General features: G+C 36.7%; 1 protein-coding gene across 1 annotated transcript in view; it reads left to right on the top strand.

The window, feature by feature from the left end:
- Positions 1-15634, top strand: part of Sema3a (semaphorin 3A) — a 357767-nt gene that overhangs the window by 262564 nt on the left and 79569 nt on the right. The window contains exons 7-8 of the mRNA XM_059257268.1: positions 6183-6276; positions 14917-15036. Coding sequence (XP_059113251.1) covers positions 6183-6276; positions 14917-15036 — 214 coding nt within the window. The remainder of the gene's footprint in view (positions 1-6182; positions 6277-14916; positions 15037-15634) is intronic.

The raw sequence follows: 15634 nt of genomic DNA, 5'->3' as shown, positions 1-15634 counted from the left end.
TGTGACAGAGTTTTTACACAGTGATTAAATATAATCATATGTTTATAGGTCTTTCTCATCAGAAAATGGAAATGGCAGCATTAGATGTATCTAACATGCTAAAGGGGGATATTTACAAATTTAAAGATTTCTTTTTTTAATTATACATTAGTTTATGAGAATTTGTTTAATTGCAAGTGTATGTTGGTGCCTAGAGAAATCCCATTCTTTGGATCTGGAGTACAGGTGGCGTGTTTGATATGGGTACTGTGAACTGAACTTGGTTCCTTTGCAAGAGCAGTGTTTCCCTAACCGTTGAGCGGTCTCTGCAGCCTAACAGGGATGCATTTTTTAATGAGCATTTAAAAAACTGTGAATAATACATTTTGAATATAGTCTTCTTCCTTACAGCTCCTTCCAAATCCTTCACTTGTTCCCTAGTCACTCAACTTCATGTTCTTTCTCTCTTAAAAATAAAACAAAAACCAGGAACAAAACACACACACACACGCGTGCACACACACACACACACACACTAAAACACGTGGAATCTGTTTGTGTTGGCCAGCTACTCCTGAACATGCAGTGTGCCCTGATTGCTGATATACACAATACCACTGAGTTGAAGAAAACTATCCCAGCAGGTATCAATTGCAAATATTGTTGTGGCTGGAGGTGGGACTTTGTGCTCACTTCTGCTTCTCTGTGCTGGGATTTTGTCTGGTTTGAACCTGTGCATCCTGTCACAAACTCTGTGAGTTCATAAATGCATCTGCCCTGTTGTTTCTGGAAAACACTCTTTTCAGTCTTTCTGCTTCTTCTTTCACATAGACTTCTGAGCCTTGAGGGGAAGGGTATGATAAAGACAGCTCATTCAGGGCTGAATGCTTCAAAGACCCCCACTTTCTGCTTATTGTCTAGTTATGGATCTCTATGTCATGTTTCCTGTACTTCAAGATGAAGCTTCTCTAATGAGGGCTTAGCTATGCACTGATCCATTGACATGGGAATGTGTCATTAGGAGTTATTTTATTGCTGTGCTCACTTCACAGAATAAATGTGTCTTTTTCCTGCAGTTCATGACCTATCTATTCTTAGGTTCATGGTCTTATTACCAGTGTTAGTATGGATTCCATATCATGAAGCAGGCCTTAAATGCGATGGAAAAGTAGTTGGTTATTCACATAACATTTGTGCTACTATTGTAACAGAGGGTGTATTGTAGTTAGAGGTTTTTTGTCTGGCCCACAGTCCGGACAAATCCCTCTTACCTATCAGTCCCACAGTTGCTCAGACCCAACCAAGCAAACACACAGAGACTTTTATTGTTTACAAACTGTATGGTCATGGTAGGCTTTTTGTTAACTGTTTTTTGTATCTTAAATTAACCCATTTTTATTAATCTATAAGTTGTCACGTAGCTTGTGGCTTACCGGTATTTTAACATCTTTTTTTGGTGGCAGCTGGCAGTGTCTCTCTGTCTTAGCCTTTTAATTTTTAGAATTTTTTTGGTCATGTTTATACTTTTTGTCTGGCTATTGGCCAATCAGTGTTTTATTTATTAACCAATCAGAGTAACACATTTAACATACAGAACATCCCACAGCAGTGTATCTTGCAAATGGTCACCATTATAGATTGCAGGACTCATAACTGGGTGAGATTGGTTATCATTTTTCTCCCTTGGTAACGTTCTTGGTACCTTGCAGCATAGTGGATGCTATTCAAAAAGGGGGCAAAGCTTTGTCTTGAGCACTAACTAGATCTCTCCAGGTGTGACGATGTGTAGGAGCTTGCTAGCGAGTTGTGGAGGGTAACCAAGAGCATTGGCAGTAACCTATGACATTTGGGAGAGGGTCCAAGAGAGTTCTTTGGCCAAGACTCAAAAAGTCACAACCTGTTCCGGAACTGGGGTTTGTACTTGGTAGCGTATGATATCTGATATCTATTTGGGACATGGTCTCCCCCATTATATGGTAACTGTTTTTAAATTTCTTTTATATATGCACATATTTTAGGAAGCTTCAACAGCAGTAAGTTTCCATATCACTTTTCCAAACACCTTTATGGTTAGCTGTCCCTTCCCATAGCCTCTCCTCTGTCCTGCCCTTCCCCTTCCCATCCCTATTTAATCCTCCTGTTCTCATGTCCCTTCAACCCTTTATAACATTATATTCTGTTCATTAGAAGAACTCTCCCACAGCCCGGTCTCTTACTAGCTACCTAAGATCTGTGGTTATTCTAAATGAAGCACATATCCAAAGCTTAAAATCTAACATACAGACATAAAGAAAGACAGGCAGTGTTTGTCTTTCTTTGTCCAGATCACTTCATTCCCGATGGTTGTTTTTTAGCTCCATCTATTTACATGAAAATCTCATAATTTCCTTTTTGCTTAACAGCTGAATAACATTCCATTATATAAATATGTCATATTTTCATTATCCATTCACCACTTGATTGGCATCTAAGGTGTTTCCAATTTCTGGCTTCCAATTTCTGGCTATTACAAATAGAGCAGTAGCAAACATTGTCTGCAGTAAGATGTAGCATTCATTGGGGATATCCCCAAAAGCTTGTATATAGATCTATTTTCAGCTTTTTGAGGAATCGCCACACTAATTTAAATAGTGGCTTTATAAGTTTGCATGTCTACCAGCAGTAGAAAAGTGTTCCCATTTCCCCACATCATCACCAACATCTGCTACCATTTACTTTATTAATCTTGGCAATTCTTATTGGGATAAGATAAAATTCAAAGTAGTTTTATTTGCATTTATCAGAAAGCAATGGATTTTTAAAAAGTAGTTCTTATCCATTTGTATTTCAATATTTGATGATGCTCTGTTTAGTTCTATATCCCATTTTTTTAGTTTGTGTTATTTACTTTCTTTGTGTTCAGTATTTTAATTATTTGTATGTTCTAAATATTAACTCTCATCAGATGTATAATTGCAAAGATTAATTGGTAAATAAATTGCATAGGCTGCTGGAGTAATTGTGTCCTTTACTAAGTAATGAGCATTTTTTGAAGGTATCCTCTTTAATAGTGTTGAGATTTTTAGAAATTCTCCATTTTTATCTCTCCTTGTTATTTGACACACAATCTGAGGTAGTCCAGGCCAGACTCAAACTTACCGTGCAGCCAAGGATAACCTTGTACTTGTGATCTTCCTGCCTCCATCTCCCAACTGTTGTGATTATGGATATCCAATATCAGTAATATGTCTTAACAAATTGTCAGCTACCTTTGTTTTGAAAAAAAAATTCATATATTAAGAAAAGCAACATTTTTGTACTTTGAAGGTTTTTTGTTCCAATAGAACTTTTCAAGTACACTTACATCCAGCAAGAGGAAAGAATAATTTCAATGCTCTATGGGAGATCATATATATATATTATAAAAATCCATACTAATTTTTAGTTGTGAATATAGAAAGACATTTGCCCTGTGGCATGAGAAATTTCTGTAAGCAAGAGACATAATGATTTTATTGTAGTAAAAAAATGAACAGTTTTAGGATAAATTATATTTTATATAATACCACAATGTATTTTTACATTAAAAATGAGATTGGTTCCGTTACAGATGAGGAATCTAAGTTTTAGAAAGGCTTAGGGTCTTGCCTGAAGTCCAAAACTAGCAAAAGGCATAGCCAGGAATAACACCCATTTTGTCCAATGTCAGCATCCTTGCTCCTATTTCTACAAGTAATGGGTATGGACTTTACACTACAAGTATGTGTATGCAAGTAACATTATATATTGCTCTCTACAAAAAGCAGATATGTATTCCGTGACCACATCTCACTGGAGTGAAAAGAAAACTTTATGTATTTGCAGCGCTATAGAATCCTATAAGAACAGAGACCATTTGTATAAGAGACATTCAGAAATATAAGTAGCAGTATGCTTAGAGGAAAGATATTTTGACAGCAAGAGGAGTGATTAATTTATTATTTATTTATGGAGTTAAACAAGAAGAAAGCAAGTTCTGAGCATATTATCTGACACCATGACTAAGGGTTTCCTCTTAAACCCTGACTGACATGCTTAACCTCTGTTCCTTTGCAGCCTAATCCTTGCTTTTAAATCAAATACTACATGACATTGGACATTCACCTCCTCTACCTTGACATTGCCTGATTAACTTGGACATATGATCCTAGACATTATGTATTTCATATTTTGAAAGGATGGCTTCTCTTTATTGGTGGATGCAATAAAATATCTATGAGTAAAAGAAACAATAGCATTTCTACCATTTTTTTCACCACTTTTCCCAGTATTTCCTCCAAGTTTTAACAAATATTTTACTTCTTAATTTTATAGTATTTTATTTGATTTGTGCAGTGTGTAGAAATACTCTCCCAAATACACATTTTCCTCTAGTTTCTACTTTTAATAAAAATACATGAAATCAAACTATTACTTATAAATCCTTCTATGTCTTTATTAGTCTAAGTTAATAATTTTCATATTGTATATTTAGTATTAAAGTATATAAGTAAGGTTAGATATCTGGTGATTTACATAACCATAATTAAATAGTAATGTAGTATTACTTTCATATCACATCAAGAAATTGGACAATATGAGTAAAAACTTGTTTTAAATATGCATATTCTTTGGGTGATCATATAAACAGCATTAAAAGAAAAATAACCTGTTATTTATTTTTCTGCATTAAAATGCTTTATATAAATTTTACAGTTACTGTCCTGATAAAACTGTAAACTTAAATATTCATATTAAAATTGACTTTGGGGGCCTAGTGGTTCAGAGATAAGATATGACCACAAAAATTTGAATGTGATTATTTGCCAAGCTGGGCTTGGTGCCTAGATCACCAACATTCCTGTTATAACTGCACAATTCTCAGAAAAGCCATAAATTTTTGCACAGTATGAATTTTAGGATGAAGCTAAAGAGTCATCATTGCTAGAGGACAGCTGATACAAAATAGCGAATCAATGAAAAGCAAAAGCCATACAGGTAATTCATGGTCACTATAATGAAACTACAAAATGCCTCTGGTTTCCATCCTTTAGCACTTTTCTCTGTGATCCAAAGTGGGTTCTAAGAGTTATAATTTGAAACCTTGCCATTAGCTCCATGAGAAATATTAAATGTTAAAGCAATGCTTCTTGACCATAAAACAAATATCATTTGCTATTATAAGTTAGAAAATATTTTTATGTGACTAGTAGAAAAATTGCCAATGCCACTATTTTATTTTAGCCTATAGACAAGTTAATGCCCTACTGGAAAAAAAAGCATACATATTCTGACCTAATTAATACCCAGGTCACCCATGGATGTAGAGCGCCAGAAATGCTTCCGAGTTTACTCAACTGTCACATATATTTAACATGATACATTCTGACAGGGGTTCATAGCCATCAATGACCTACTTACCAGGCTTCTGTTGGCGTGCATGCCTGTTACACCTATGCTAGCTTGGGACATAAACATAGTTCTGTATGTAGTTAAAAGTTTGTTCCTTTATCTGGGTACTTGACCTCCCCAAGGAGATGACCTGTGTGTTCAAACAAAGGAACGTGTTTGTCTTCTCTTGATGGCAGCAACAGGCAAACTCTGCCTAAAGCACAGTGGTGCCCCAGTGGACAATAAGGATGATTTCATGGCCTTCCTAGGTAAATAAGTCTTATAAAATTACAGGAGAAGCCTGTGAGTTTTACAGAGAACAGAGTAAAGGAATCGACTGCTGTGGCTAAGTACTTTTGAATTGATTATGTAGATAGAAAATAAGATAGAAATTATCTAGAAATGTAATCTAATTGTTATTTTTTTTCTATCCAGGAAGAACACAAGTCATTTCATATAAACCTAAATTTTGTTTCCCTAAGAGTCATTTGCACAGATCTTACTTGGCATACCTGACAAAATGAAAAAGTTACATTATTCCTACCATGATAAATCCTGTTCTTTGGCCTTCATTGGTACCTCTTCACTTGCAGCATGCTCACAGCGACCAAACAAACAAACACCCCAAAACCATCAGACTGAAGAGCTATTTGGCTAGTATTAGCTCTTTCAACCCATTTACAGCATTTTGTCCTCTCTAAAGACAAACAGTACTCTTTGTTGTGTGTGAATACTCAACTTCCTTTTGACTTATTGACATGTTGAAGACACTTCTTTTAGAAATAAGCAAAACCTCTCGTTTTTTCCCTCTGCAGGACAACGTTTTTAAACTGCAGGACTCACATTTCGAAAATGGTCGTGGGAAGAGTCCTTATGACCCCAAACTGCAGACAGCCTCTCTTCTAATAGGTATGTAGCCAGGGATCAGCTACATGGTGAATCTGCTGCAACCAATGTCAAGCTGGTCTGTTCCTTTCACCTGTCAAAATGTGTCATTCTTAGTCATACAATTTCAGGAGGAGAGCATCTGCTATGCAGTTCACAGATAATTTTTATAGGAAATAAAAAAACATCACTAATTGTTGATTGTGACTGCCCTACTCAAACTGATTCATGTTCAAGGAAGTAGTTCAGTTATATCATGACAATAGTTGGCTCAATCATTATGCATCCTTTGTTGAACTTTAACTTTTGCTTTTGTAAGTATGATTTCATTTTATTTGATGAAAAAAATTAAATAAAAATTTTGAGATATGATTAAGAAAGAATGGTGTTCAGTGTATCATGAAAAATGCACTTCAAGATACCACTGTTTCAACATTGGACAACTTCTTCAGCACCATCAAGCCAAGTAGTGGTATAGTGGGCAGAGACTCCCTTGATGTATTTGGTTTGACTCACTGGAGTATCTTGTCATATAAGCCAGCCTAAGGAAAATAGTCTGTCATCATATTTCCTGGCTTTAGCATCTTCTTTGCGTAAACACTAGCCATGATGGTTTAGACTTTATCCTTTACTTTCATCTTTTCTTTCTTTCTTTCTTTCTTTCTTTCTTTCTTTCTTTCTTTCTTTCTTTCTTTCTTTCTTTCTTTCTTTCTTTTTCTTGTTTGTCTCTGCTGCAGAGAATTGGAGAATATTTACAGTGTAAAAGACCAGCGTAGGGGGACAGAAGCAGGAGTGTTAGTCTACACTGAAAGTGAAGAACTTTCAGTCTTGTACCCACTAGAAAACTGGGCTTAACTAAATCTAAGCTAAAAGTATGGAAGCATGAATGTGTTCTTCACTCCAAGCTCCCTCCACTTCTTTAAGAGTTTTCATTCTTTGTGCCTTTTTAGTTAAATGTATCAACAACCCTATACAATTACATTTGTATACGTTTTTTCTTTTTCATAAAATGTTGAAATGAAAAATAATGAAAGTTTTCAGACATCAAAGTTTAGAACTTTTAAAGGTAAATTAGTGCTTAGCTCATTTTGCATAAGTTTAATAATTTTTTCCATTTCTTCTCTTGTAAAAATACTTTTATACTCAAGAAAATTAAACTCTAGTCATAGACACAACTGTATTAACCACAGAGCTATATATCCATTATTGTCCAGTGTTTACTTTATCACTAATCTTTGCACTATTTAGAATAAAACATTGCAATATAAATTACCTCTTCTATAACTTTTCAATCTAGACAATTTTAGCCCATTTGATCCTTTTATAGAGCATTTTTAAAAAGACTTTTTAAACCTGGAGGAAAGCTGCATACTTAGCAAATGTATAATTTTCCTATTCATGGGCAACTAGTGTTTACATGTGCATGCCTTCCTCATGCATACATGTTGAAATTTGAAAACTGTCTTAAACAATGAAGGGAAACCATGCCTTGCTCTAACTTGTAACCTGTATTTATTTAAATTGCACACTAAAAATGAGAAATATTACTCAAAAAGCAGTCTGTAAAAGTGTGCCTAAAGCTGCATTAGCTTGTGGTATGTTCTTCTGCAGGGATTTGCTTATTTATTTTATTATTCCACTGAGAAAGGCTGATGACAGTCAGTATTACATAGCTCATATGGTATGCAACCACACAAAGTCCACGAAGGAAAAGAAACTCCCAAGTTTGGGTTTCTATTAGGATTTCTTTGAAAAAGATGTATAGGTTGATGAAAAGGAGAAAAGAATGAGTGAAGTTCAGCAAGAGGATATTTGGCTGAGAAGGAATAAGAGACCCTTCAGAACACAAGCTTTCCCTGCAAGTCCAGACCTAACACTCACCACAGCGGATGTGGCCGTCACTTTCAGAGCAGTGAAGTACTTACTAATAAAGCCAAAGAAATCAGTTCTGAATCAGTTAAAACAAGATGCAGAAATAACGACAGCTCCTCCCACATTTGCTTAAAACCCCCTAAACTCTCCACAGTGACATTCTAAAAGGTTTAAATATTTCTTTATCTAGCGTGTTGGGGTGCATAGAGAGCCAGCACCATAGTCGTGTGTGGAGGTCAGAGGACAATGTTAGGGGTTGCTTCTCTCCTTCCCCTGTGTGAGTCCTGGGGATTGAACTCGGGTGGACAGACAGACTGGTGGCAAGTGGCTTTATCCACCCACCTATCATTGCAACCCATGCAACACCATTTTAATTCAAGAGCTGTAACTTTCTTTGTTGTGGCTGTTTGCTCTGGCAGAATATTACAAATTCTCCCTCTCATAGTATATAAAATCCTCTTTATTGGCTTTTTGGGCATTTTCTCTTATACTGCTTTAACATGAATGTTCACTGTTTTTATGGGTTTTTTGAACATAAATATTTTCTACATTAACCAAACTTTCTTTTATTAAGAAATTGTTTTATTCATTTTATATACCAACCACAGATTCCCCTGTCTTCCATCCTCCTGCTCCCACCCCCAGTATTCCTCCCCAATCCATCCCCCATTCCCTGCTCCGAAAAGATAAGGCCTCCCTTGGGGAGTCAGCAAAGCCTGGTACATTCAGCTGAGGCAGATCCAAGCCCCTTGCCCTGCAAGGCTGTGCAAGGTGTCCCATCATAGGGAATAGGCTCCAAAATTCCAGCACATGCACCAGGGATAGCTCCTGATCCTGCTGCCAGAGGACCCCTTAATGAATAGAACTAGAAAATACCATCCTGGTTGAGGTAACACATACTCAGAAGGACAAACATGGTATGTGCTCACTCATAAGTGGATACTAGATGTAAAGCAAAGGATAACCAGACTGCAACCCACAACTCCAGAGAAGCTAGCTAACATGGAGGATCCTCAGAGGGACGCATGGATCACCCTAGGAAGGAGAAATAGATGAAATCTCCTGAGTAAACTGGAGTAAGTGGGGGTAATGGAGGGATGAGAACATAAGGGAATGAGATGACCAAGCTTAACCAAACTTTTGAATATATAGTACTAACCACCTCAGAAATGCAGAGAGGGTGATGTATATGTGAGAAGCCAGCCATGTGAACGTTCTAGCCTCTTATATAACTTGGAGTCCTCCTCATTTCAGCACATGAAAGAGAAAGGCTAAGGCCACTCCCTTCTCCAAATCTCGGTTTCACTCAAAACATCTGTGAACTGTCTCAGCAGAAGGTATTTGTAGTACTTGCAATGCCAATATGAAGCCATTCCAACCAATAGGAAATGTTAAAAAGCAACAGACAGTTCAAAGTTTAGTTCACACAAACTATGAAAGTTTAGCATAACTTCTTTGCAAAATGCCATGGGTTGTTAAATGTTGACTACAGACAACTTGATTTTTTTTCTTGCCAAATGCTGCCAAAAGTAGATACCAAAAGTGCCCAAATCCAATGACATTCTCTAAATTCTTCAAGCCACCGTAATAAAGTTAATTTGTCAATCTTTTAAAATAATAAAAGTATTGCAGAGTTTATTTTAAAATATCTCAGTTCTTCCACCTGCATGTATTTTTCAAGTTTGTTTAAAATATCCTTATTAAAGATAGCATTTGCTCCCCTGCTCAGCATAAATACCAGGTGTGAACAGAGCACAAGAATAAAATCCAGTACTTTCCGCACTAATTAAATAGTAACTCACATTTTCATGATATGAAGGAATAGCCAACTTGGAGCAATTTTATTTTCTTATTGAAATCTTTTCCAGGCACTGCAGCACTAATAATTTAGAAATATTCCATCAAGAAGGGACATTACTGAGATCTATTTCAAAGGGCTGAGGTTTTCACTCAGGTGTATATCTTCAAACTGGAACTTTGCCTTGCTTCAAGAAAGAACATGTTTTAACATAAAAAAAATGCTCTCAATGGGTATTAGAACAGGCAAGGTATTCCCTAAAATAATTAGATATAACTAAGAATATTATTTGAACCTCTCTGAGCTTCAGTTCCCTGATATATAAAATAGTATGCTATGCGAATTCCCCTAGCTTCTTGGGAGAATTAAATAATGCAATGTAATAGAGTGCTGCTATTAGAGTGTATGTGCATTTCTGGAATTCACGTGAACAAACAGAAACTCGTCATGATAGCTGTCTATGAGGAAGCTTGGAAGCATGGCAGGTGCCTTACAAATTTTATGTTTTCGGTTTTGTGCCATGTGAACTCATCACTGTAGAAAAGCATCAGCTTGAAGAGAACAGCACAGGGAACAGTCTGCATGTATGTGTTGCTACACAGACTGTGGCCGCTAGGGAAGAGTGGTGTCAAGCTTTCTCTGGGTCCTACCCCTGCACAGTGGGTCTCATTCCTGCAGTGTGTGTTGCAGATGGAAAGCAGGGGGAGAGATAAACGTCTCTTCCTCTGTTTCTTATTACCCACTACTCTGAGTAGAATTTACTTAAGGTGTTAACAACATAATAGCCTCGTCTTTAGGTTTACTTGATATCTGCTCACATTCACGTCACACTCCTCACCTGTGCCAGAAATGCTGCATTTTCATCAGGAAATTTATTTTTCCTTCTTCAGTTTCTTCTCACCACACCCTTCTTAGGAATTGTAATCTAAGACATTAGCTGATCTAAGCCACATTGTTCCTTCGTTTTGAGCTGTGAACAGAAATTCTAGAGTATGTGTGAACTTTTGTTTTTAATACATGCTTCTTGGGGAACTCAGCCATGGTGAATGTGGAGGTCAGAAAGCTGTTTCCATTCATGCCTGTAAATTATACTTTCCTTAGACACAGTTTCAAAGGTTCCAGTTAAGACAGAATGGATGTGTACTCAAATAGTCATCTTGGTCTTTGGTACATTCTAGACAGTTTAGTTATATCTGTCAGCACTGTGTAATCATCATCATCTAATGTATTATTTTTGAGCCATCAACCTTCCTCTGTGCTATTTCTTTATATACATACTTCAAGATCTTGCTGGTTAGACAAAGTGTCTATAACCTTGAGTATGTTACTGAACCATCAACTTAACAAAAGTGGACACATTTCATATTTCCTTTCACTAGTGGCTTATTGTACATAGAGAGCTCAAGAGTATGTATCAACAGCATTGCCACTCAAAACAGAAACACACACACACACACACACACATATACATATATATATATATATATGTATGTATCACCTCCTGTTTTCAATAATGTGTATCAAAAAGTACATATTAACACTATGTTCAAGAATTAACATTTATTTGATGACTTTGTAAATAACCTAGAAATGAAAAAACTACAATTAGTAGAGTTCTGTTGTCACTATTATGCTTACCTGGTTCCCAAATAAACCCGTCAAACTATTGCACATTATGTACAGTCAATACTACCTATATAATTTTAGAAAGCCACAAACTATGACATACCTTTAGTACTTCCTGGTAATGTTCAAATGTATTAACTGGCACAGACAAGGGGTTGGTGCTATACTTTTGCTTAACAACAACAAGCAATAAATAAGAGTAAGACATTTCGCCAACTAGACTATCAGTCAAAATAAGAAAGGTGTTATGTCACATTTTCTATGAAACAATCACCTATGGTAAGAATCCTCATAGAAATCTCAGCAGGGAATTGTATCTAAGGCTGAAAACACGAAACAGCTACTGACAATGAGCATGGACAAGAAGAGATCTTGCCCTGTAACGCCTCCTAATTACCTGATATCATCCGGCTCAAAAAACTAACTCTGGCTTTTGCAAAAAGTAGTATTTGGGTGAAAGGTGATTTCCCATGGCTGCAGGCAACTGATACCTGAACCTCAGCCTCTCGTTTGTTCAGAAGTTGATTTTTAAATTTAATTATCTTCTCAGTAAAAAATTGAGCTCTTCTGCTTTGTACAAACCATCTTCCCCTGTTGTGAAAATGGAAAGAAAATAAGTCTCTGCTTTGGACTCTTTCTCTGATGCTGAGTTTTTTCATCCTTGAATAACAGTGAACAAGAAAAGTAGTATAACCCAGATAACATGTAAGAGAACCAAATACTTTCCTATAGCCAAAGACATTTGTTGTTACCAGCTTCTCAACTCTCTTCTGAGTCTTCATATGTGACAGAAGCAGTAATTCCATATTTCATTTACTTTAGAGCTAACTGGCAAAAGATGCTCACTGCATTATATTCTTTATCATATCTCGTGCAGGATCCTGTTGGGTATGATCAATTGACATTACGTTGTTCAGATCATCTGTTTATAACTGTATTTTCACCTGTCATGATTTCCATCACATAACATGCTTCCTCAGCAGCAAAGTTCAGAAAATAATTTTTTACCTCGGAAATGTCAAGACAAAGAAAGCATGTCATCCCCTCACAGGGCTCTTGCAGGGCCACTTCTAGAAGTTTCCACACACAAATTTGATGTTTGGTTTGGGAACCTAGCCTTTACTTGCTGGCCCATCTCTCCAACCTGTCACACACAATTTCAACCACCATCCTCTTGTTCTCACTGATCACAAAAATATATGTGGTATGTGTTTACCAATACCTTGCTAAAGTTTAAGGTATTAATTTTGATGAAAATATTAAAATGCTTAAATATAGATGAATTATAAGATATCAATAAGCATTTAAATATTCCAAAAAACTTCTAGGTGAATGAGTATTTTCTTCATAACAGTGTTGGATTTCTGTCTGGCAAAATATTACAGTCCTAGTTTATGAGAATAAGTTATATTTGCACTTAGCACTTCGTTGAGTAAAGAATGAACAAGGTACTTTGGAATTCCAAAGATGCCATATGTAGGATGACGTGTGAGTATTCTTAATAGTATTGTTAGTTTCATTAGTAACTTGTAATAAATTACTGTCTAACTAATAATGTGTTCATCTTGAGTTATAGCAATCTAAAGAAAATAATCAATTTTAAGTTCATTTATCAAAAAACAAGATAGGCAGTTTTAAAAGTGATTTTTTTTTTCCTCTGCCTAGTCTCCTAGTTCTAGAGATACCTCAAAGTCCACTTCAGTAAACTAGACATGGTGACTCACACTTTTAATCCTACTACAGTATAGAAGTATATGGAGAATGAACAATATACAAGTATTTAACTTGTTTTTCTATGCTATTTTGTGACTATTTTCAAGTTAATGACTATGAGAACATTAACTCATCCTAATAATCAAAAAATATTATTAATGATTTTAAATGCTTGTGTATTATTTGTAGAAACATATCACTTTAGTTGTTTTGCTTGGTAAATACAGCAATTAATTCCAAGCAATTTAGTGGTTATGTGTTATCGAGAAGAGGGAATCTGAGGTGCTTTCTGTCTCAATGACAGAAGACATAAATTCTACAGAGTTCATTTAATTGAAAGGTGGTATGATTTAGCATAATAGCCTTAGAATTAAACAGGTCTGGAAGTGAACCTTCACCCCGGCTTCGCTAACGCATACGCTGAACAACCTTGGCCTTCCTAAATGTACAACAGAGGCAACGTTATTTTTCTCTCGGGGATGTTGACAGAGTTGAATGAGATCATTAGAAGCGTCAAGGCAGAGCCTGGGTGCCTGACAAGCACAGAATGGTATTCAGTTCATGGAAGTTCTCATCTTGTCCTTCTATTTCTGTCTATGCCTTTTTCTTTCTACCTCCTGGTAATTGCTTCCACTATTAAACTATGACTGAGGGTCCATACAGTTTCAGGAGTAAACCATCGATAGTCGTGGAATCAGGAACTCAGTGGGTTCAAACCAGGAGTTCCAGTTTTGCTTACTCTTCAAAAGTAGTTTGTTAAATCTGAAGGCCTGCTGTGGATGTAGGTTTGGACTTTATAATACCTTACACTAGTTTGAAACACGTTCCATACTGGAAGCTTTAAAAAATAAAACGTCAGCTTGGGATATGGCTGAGTGGATAAGGGAATAGTCAGGCAGACGTGAAGCCACAGAAAACCGTGCTGAGGCTGCAGGGATTGCCTGGAGTCCCAGCACGCAATGGGCAGAGTCGGGAGAACTCGGAGAGCTAGCTAAATTCTCCAGAACTGGTAAACTCCAGGTTCAGCAAGACCCTGCCTCAGTAAGAGCACAGTGAAGAGCATTGGAGTCCACCATCTGAGGTCAACTTCGGGACTCCACACACTTAAGCAAGTGTGTACCTACACACAGGCATACACACCAATGCACATGTAAAAATTAACTTTAAAAAAAGCAAGGAAAAATTACTTTTTACAGTAAAATCTCATTTATCAGATCCTATTGGAAAATAGTTCATAAAACATTTAATTACCACTAAAATAAGTTATAAACATGACTAAATACCTCATCCTGAAAAATAAGGTTATTTGAGCAGTAAGAGGCTTACCCATGTAAAAACAAACTATGTCATGAATATAGTTTTCACTCTTGCATTTTTTTATTTCATCAATGAGGAAAACGATAAAACTTGATGTTTAGCTGTATTCACCAAATCAGACTTTATTCTTTTTTACCAACTTGTTACTGAATGAGTAACACATGGATGATCATTTGATAGGCCCCGCCTTTCAGGACACGTGGATGAAATACTAATAGCTTTGCATGATGATGGAAATAACATTAGTTGTAACATGAAAATTATATTGTTGCTGTTCAATTTTCTTGCCTCCCTTCAGTTAAGTAATACGTGCTCGATTTCCTTCTGTCTCAACGTAGATGGTGAGCTGTACTCTGGAACTGCCGCCGACTTCATGGGCCGAGACTTCGCTATCTTCCGAACGCTGGGGCACCACCACCCCATCAGGACCGAGCAGCATGACTCTCGGTGGCTCAATGGTAGGCTGGATGTGCCAGAACACAGGGCGGAACACATCACCGATTGTCACTGGGAAGATTTCCTTTTATGGGGACGTACAGATACTCTAGATTCAGTCGGCTGTTAAGATAGTGGTGATGACCTCACCACTGTGGGTGTGAGAAAATTGGGAAAAGACAAAAGAAGATTAAGAACTGGGGAAATATTTGTTTTGTGCCAAATGTGAGGTTTCTCAGTAGTCAGCTATGGGAAGAAAGGATCGGGCCTGAAGCTACGGAAGGGAGGCAATGGAAAAAGATAACTGTCTTCTAGGGACGCCCCAGCGCACCTGGGGGATTAGTTGTTCTCCAGATCTCTGGTCACTGCTTTGAGAGTATCATCCTAAGCCTTGACATCCAATATTTTTTCCCTGCTAAGTACATTACATTTTAGTGCTTTCAAAATTTCAAACGACTCTTATATCTCTCAAAAAAAAAAAAAAAAACAAAAAAAAAACAACTACTACTTTATAGGCAAGGAAATGAAGACCTACATATACCTAACCCAATGTAGTTTTGTCTCGGTTTCCCTCATGTCAAGAACTCGTCCAAGCGCTTGAGAAGTAGATGCTTTTTGTGA

Source organism: Peromyscus eremicus, chromosome 3 (genome assembly GCF_949786415.1).
Source record: "Peromyscus eremicus chromosome 3, PerEre_H2_v1, whole genome shotgun sequence".
Classification (NCBI taxonomy): domain Eukaryota; kingdom Metazoa; phylum Chordata; class Mammalia; order Rodentia; family Cricetidae; genus Peromyscus; species Peromyscus eremicus.
The sequence above is the reverse complement of the archived record's forward strand: the minus strand, read 5'-3'. Positions and strand labels throughout refer to the sequence as shown.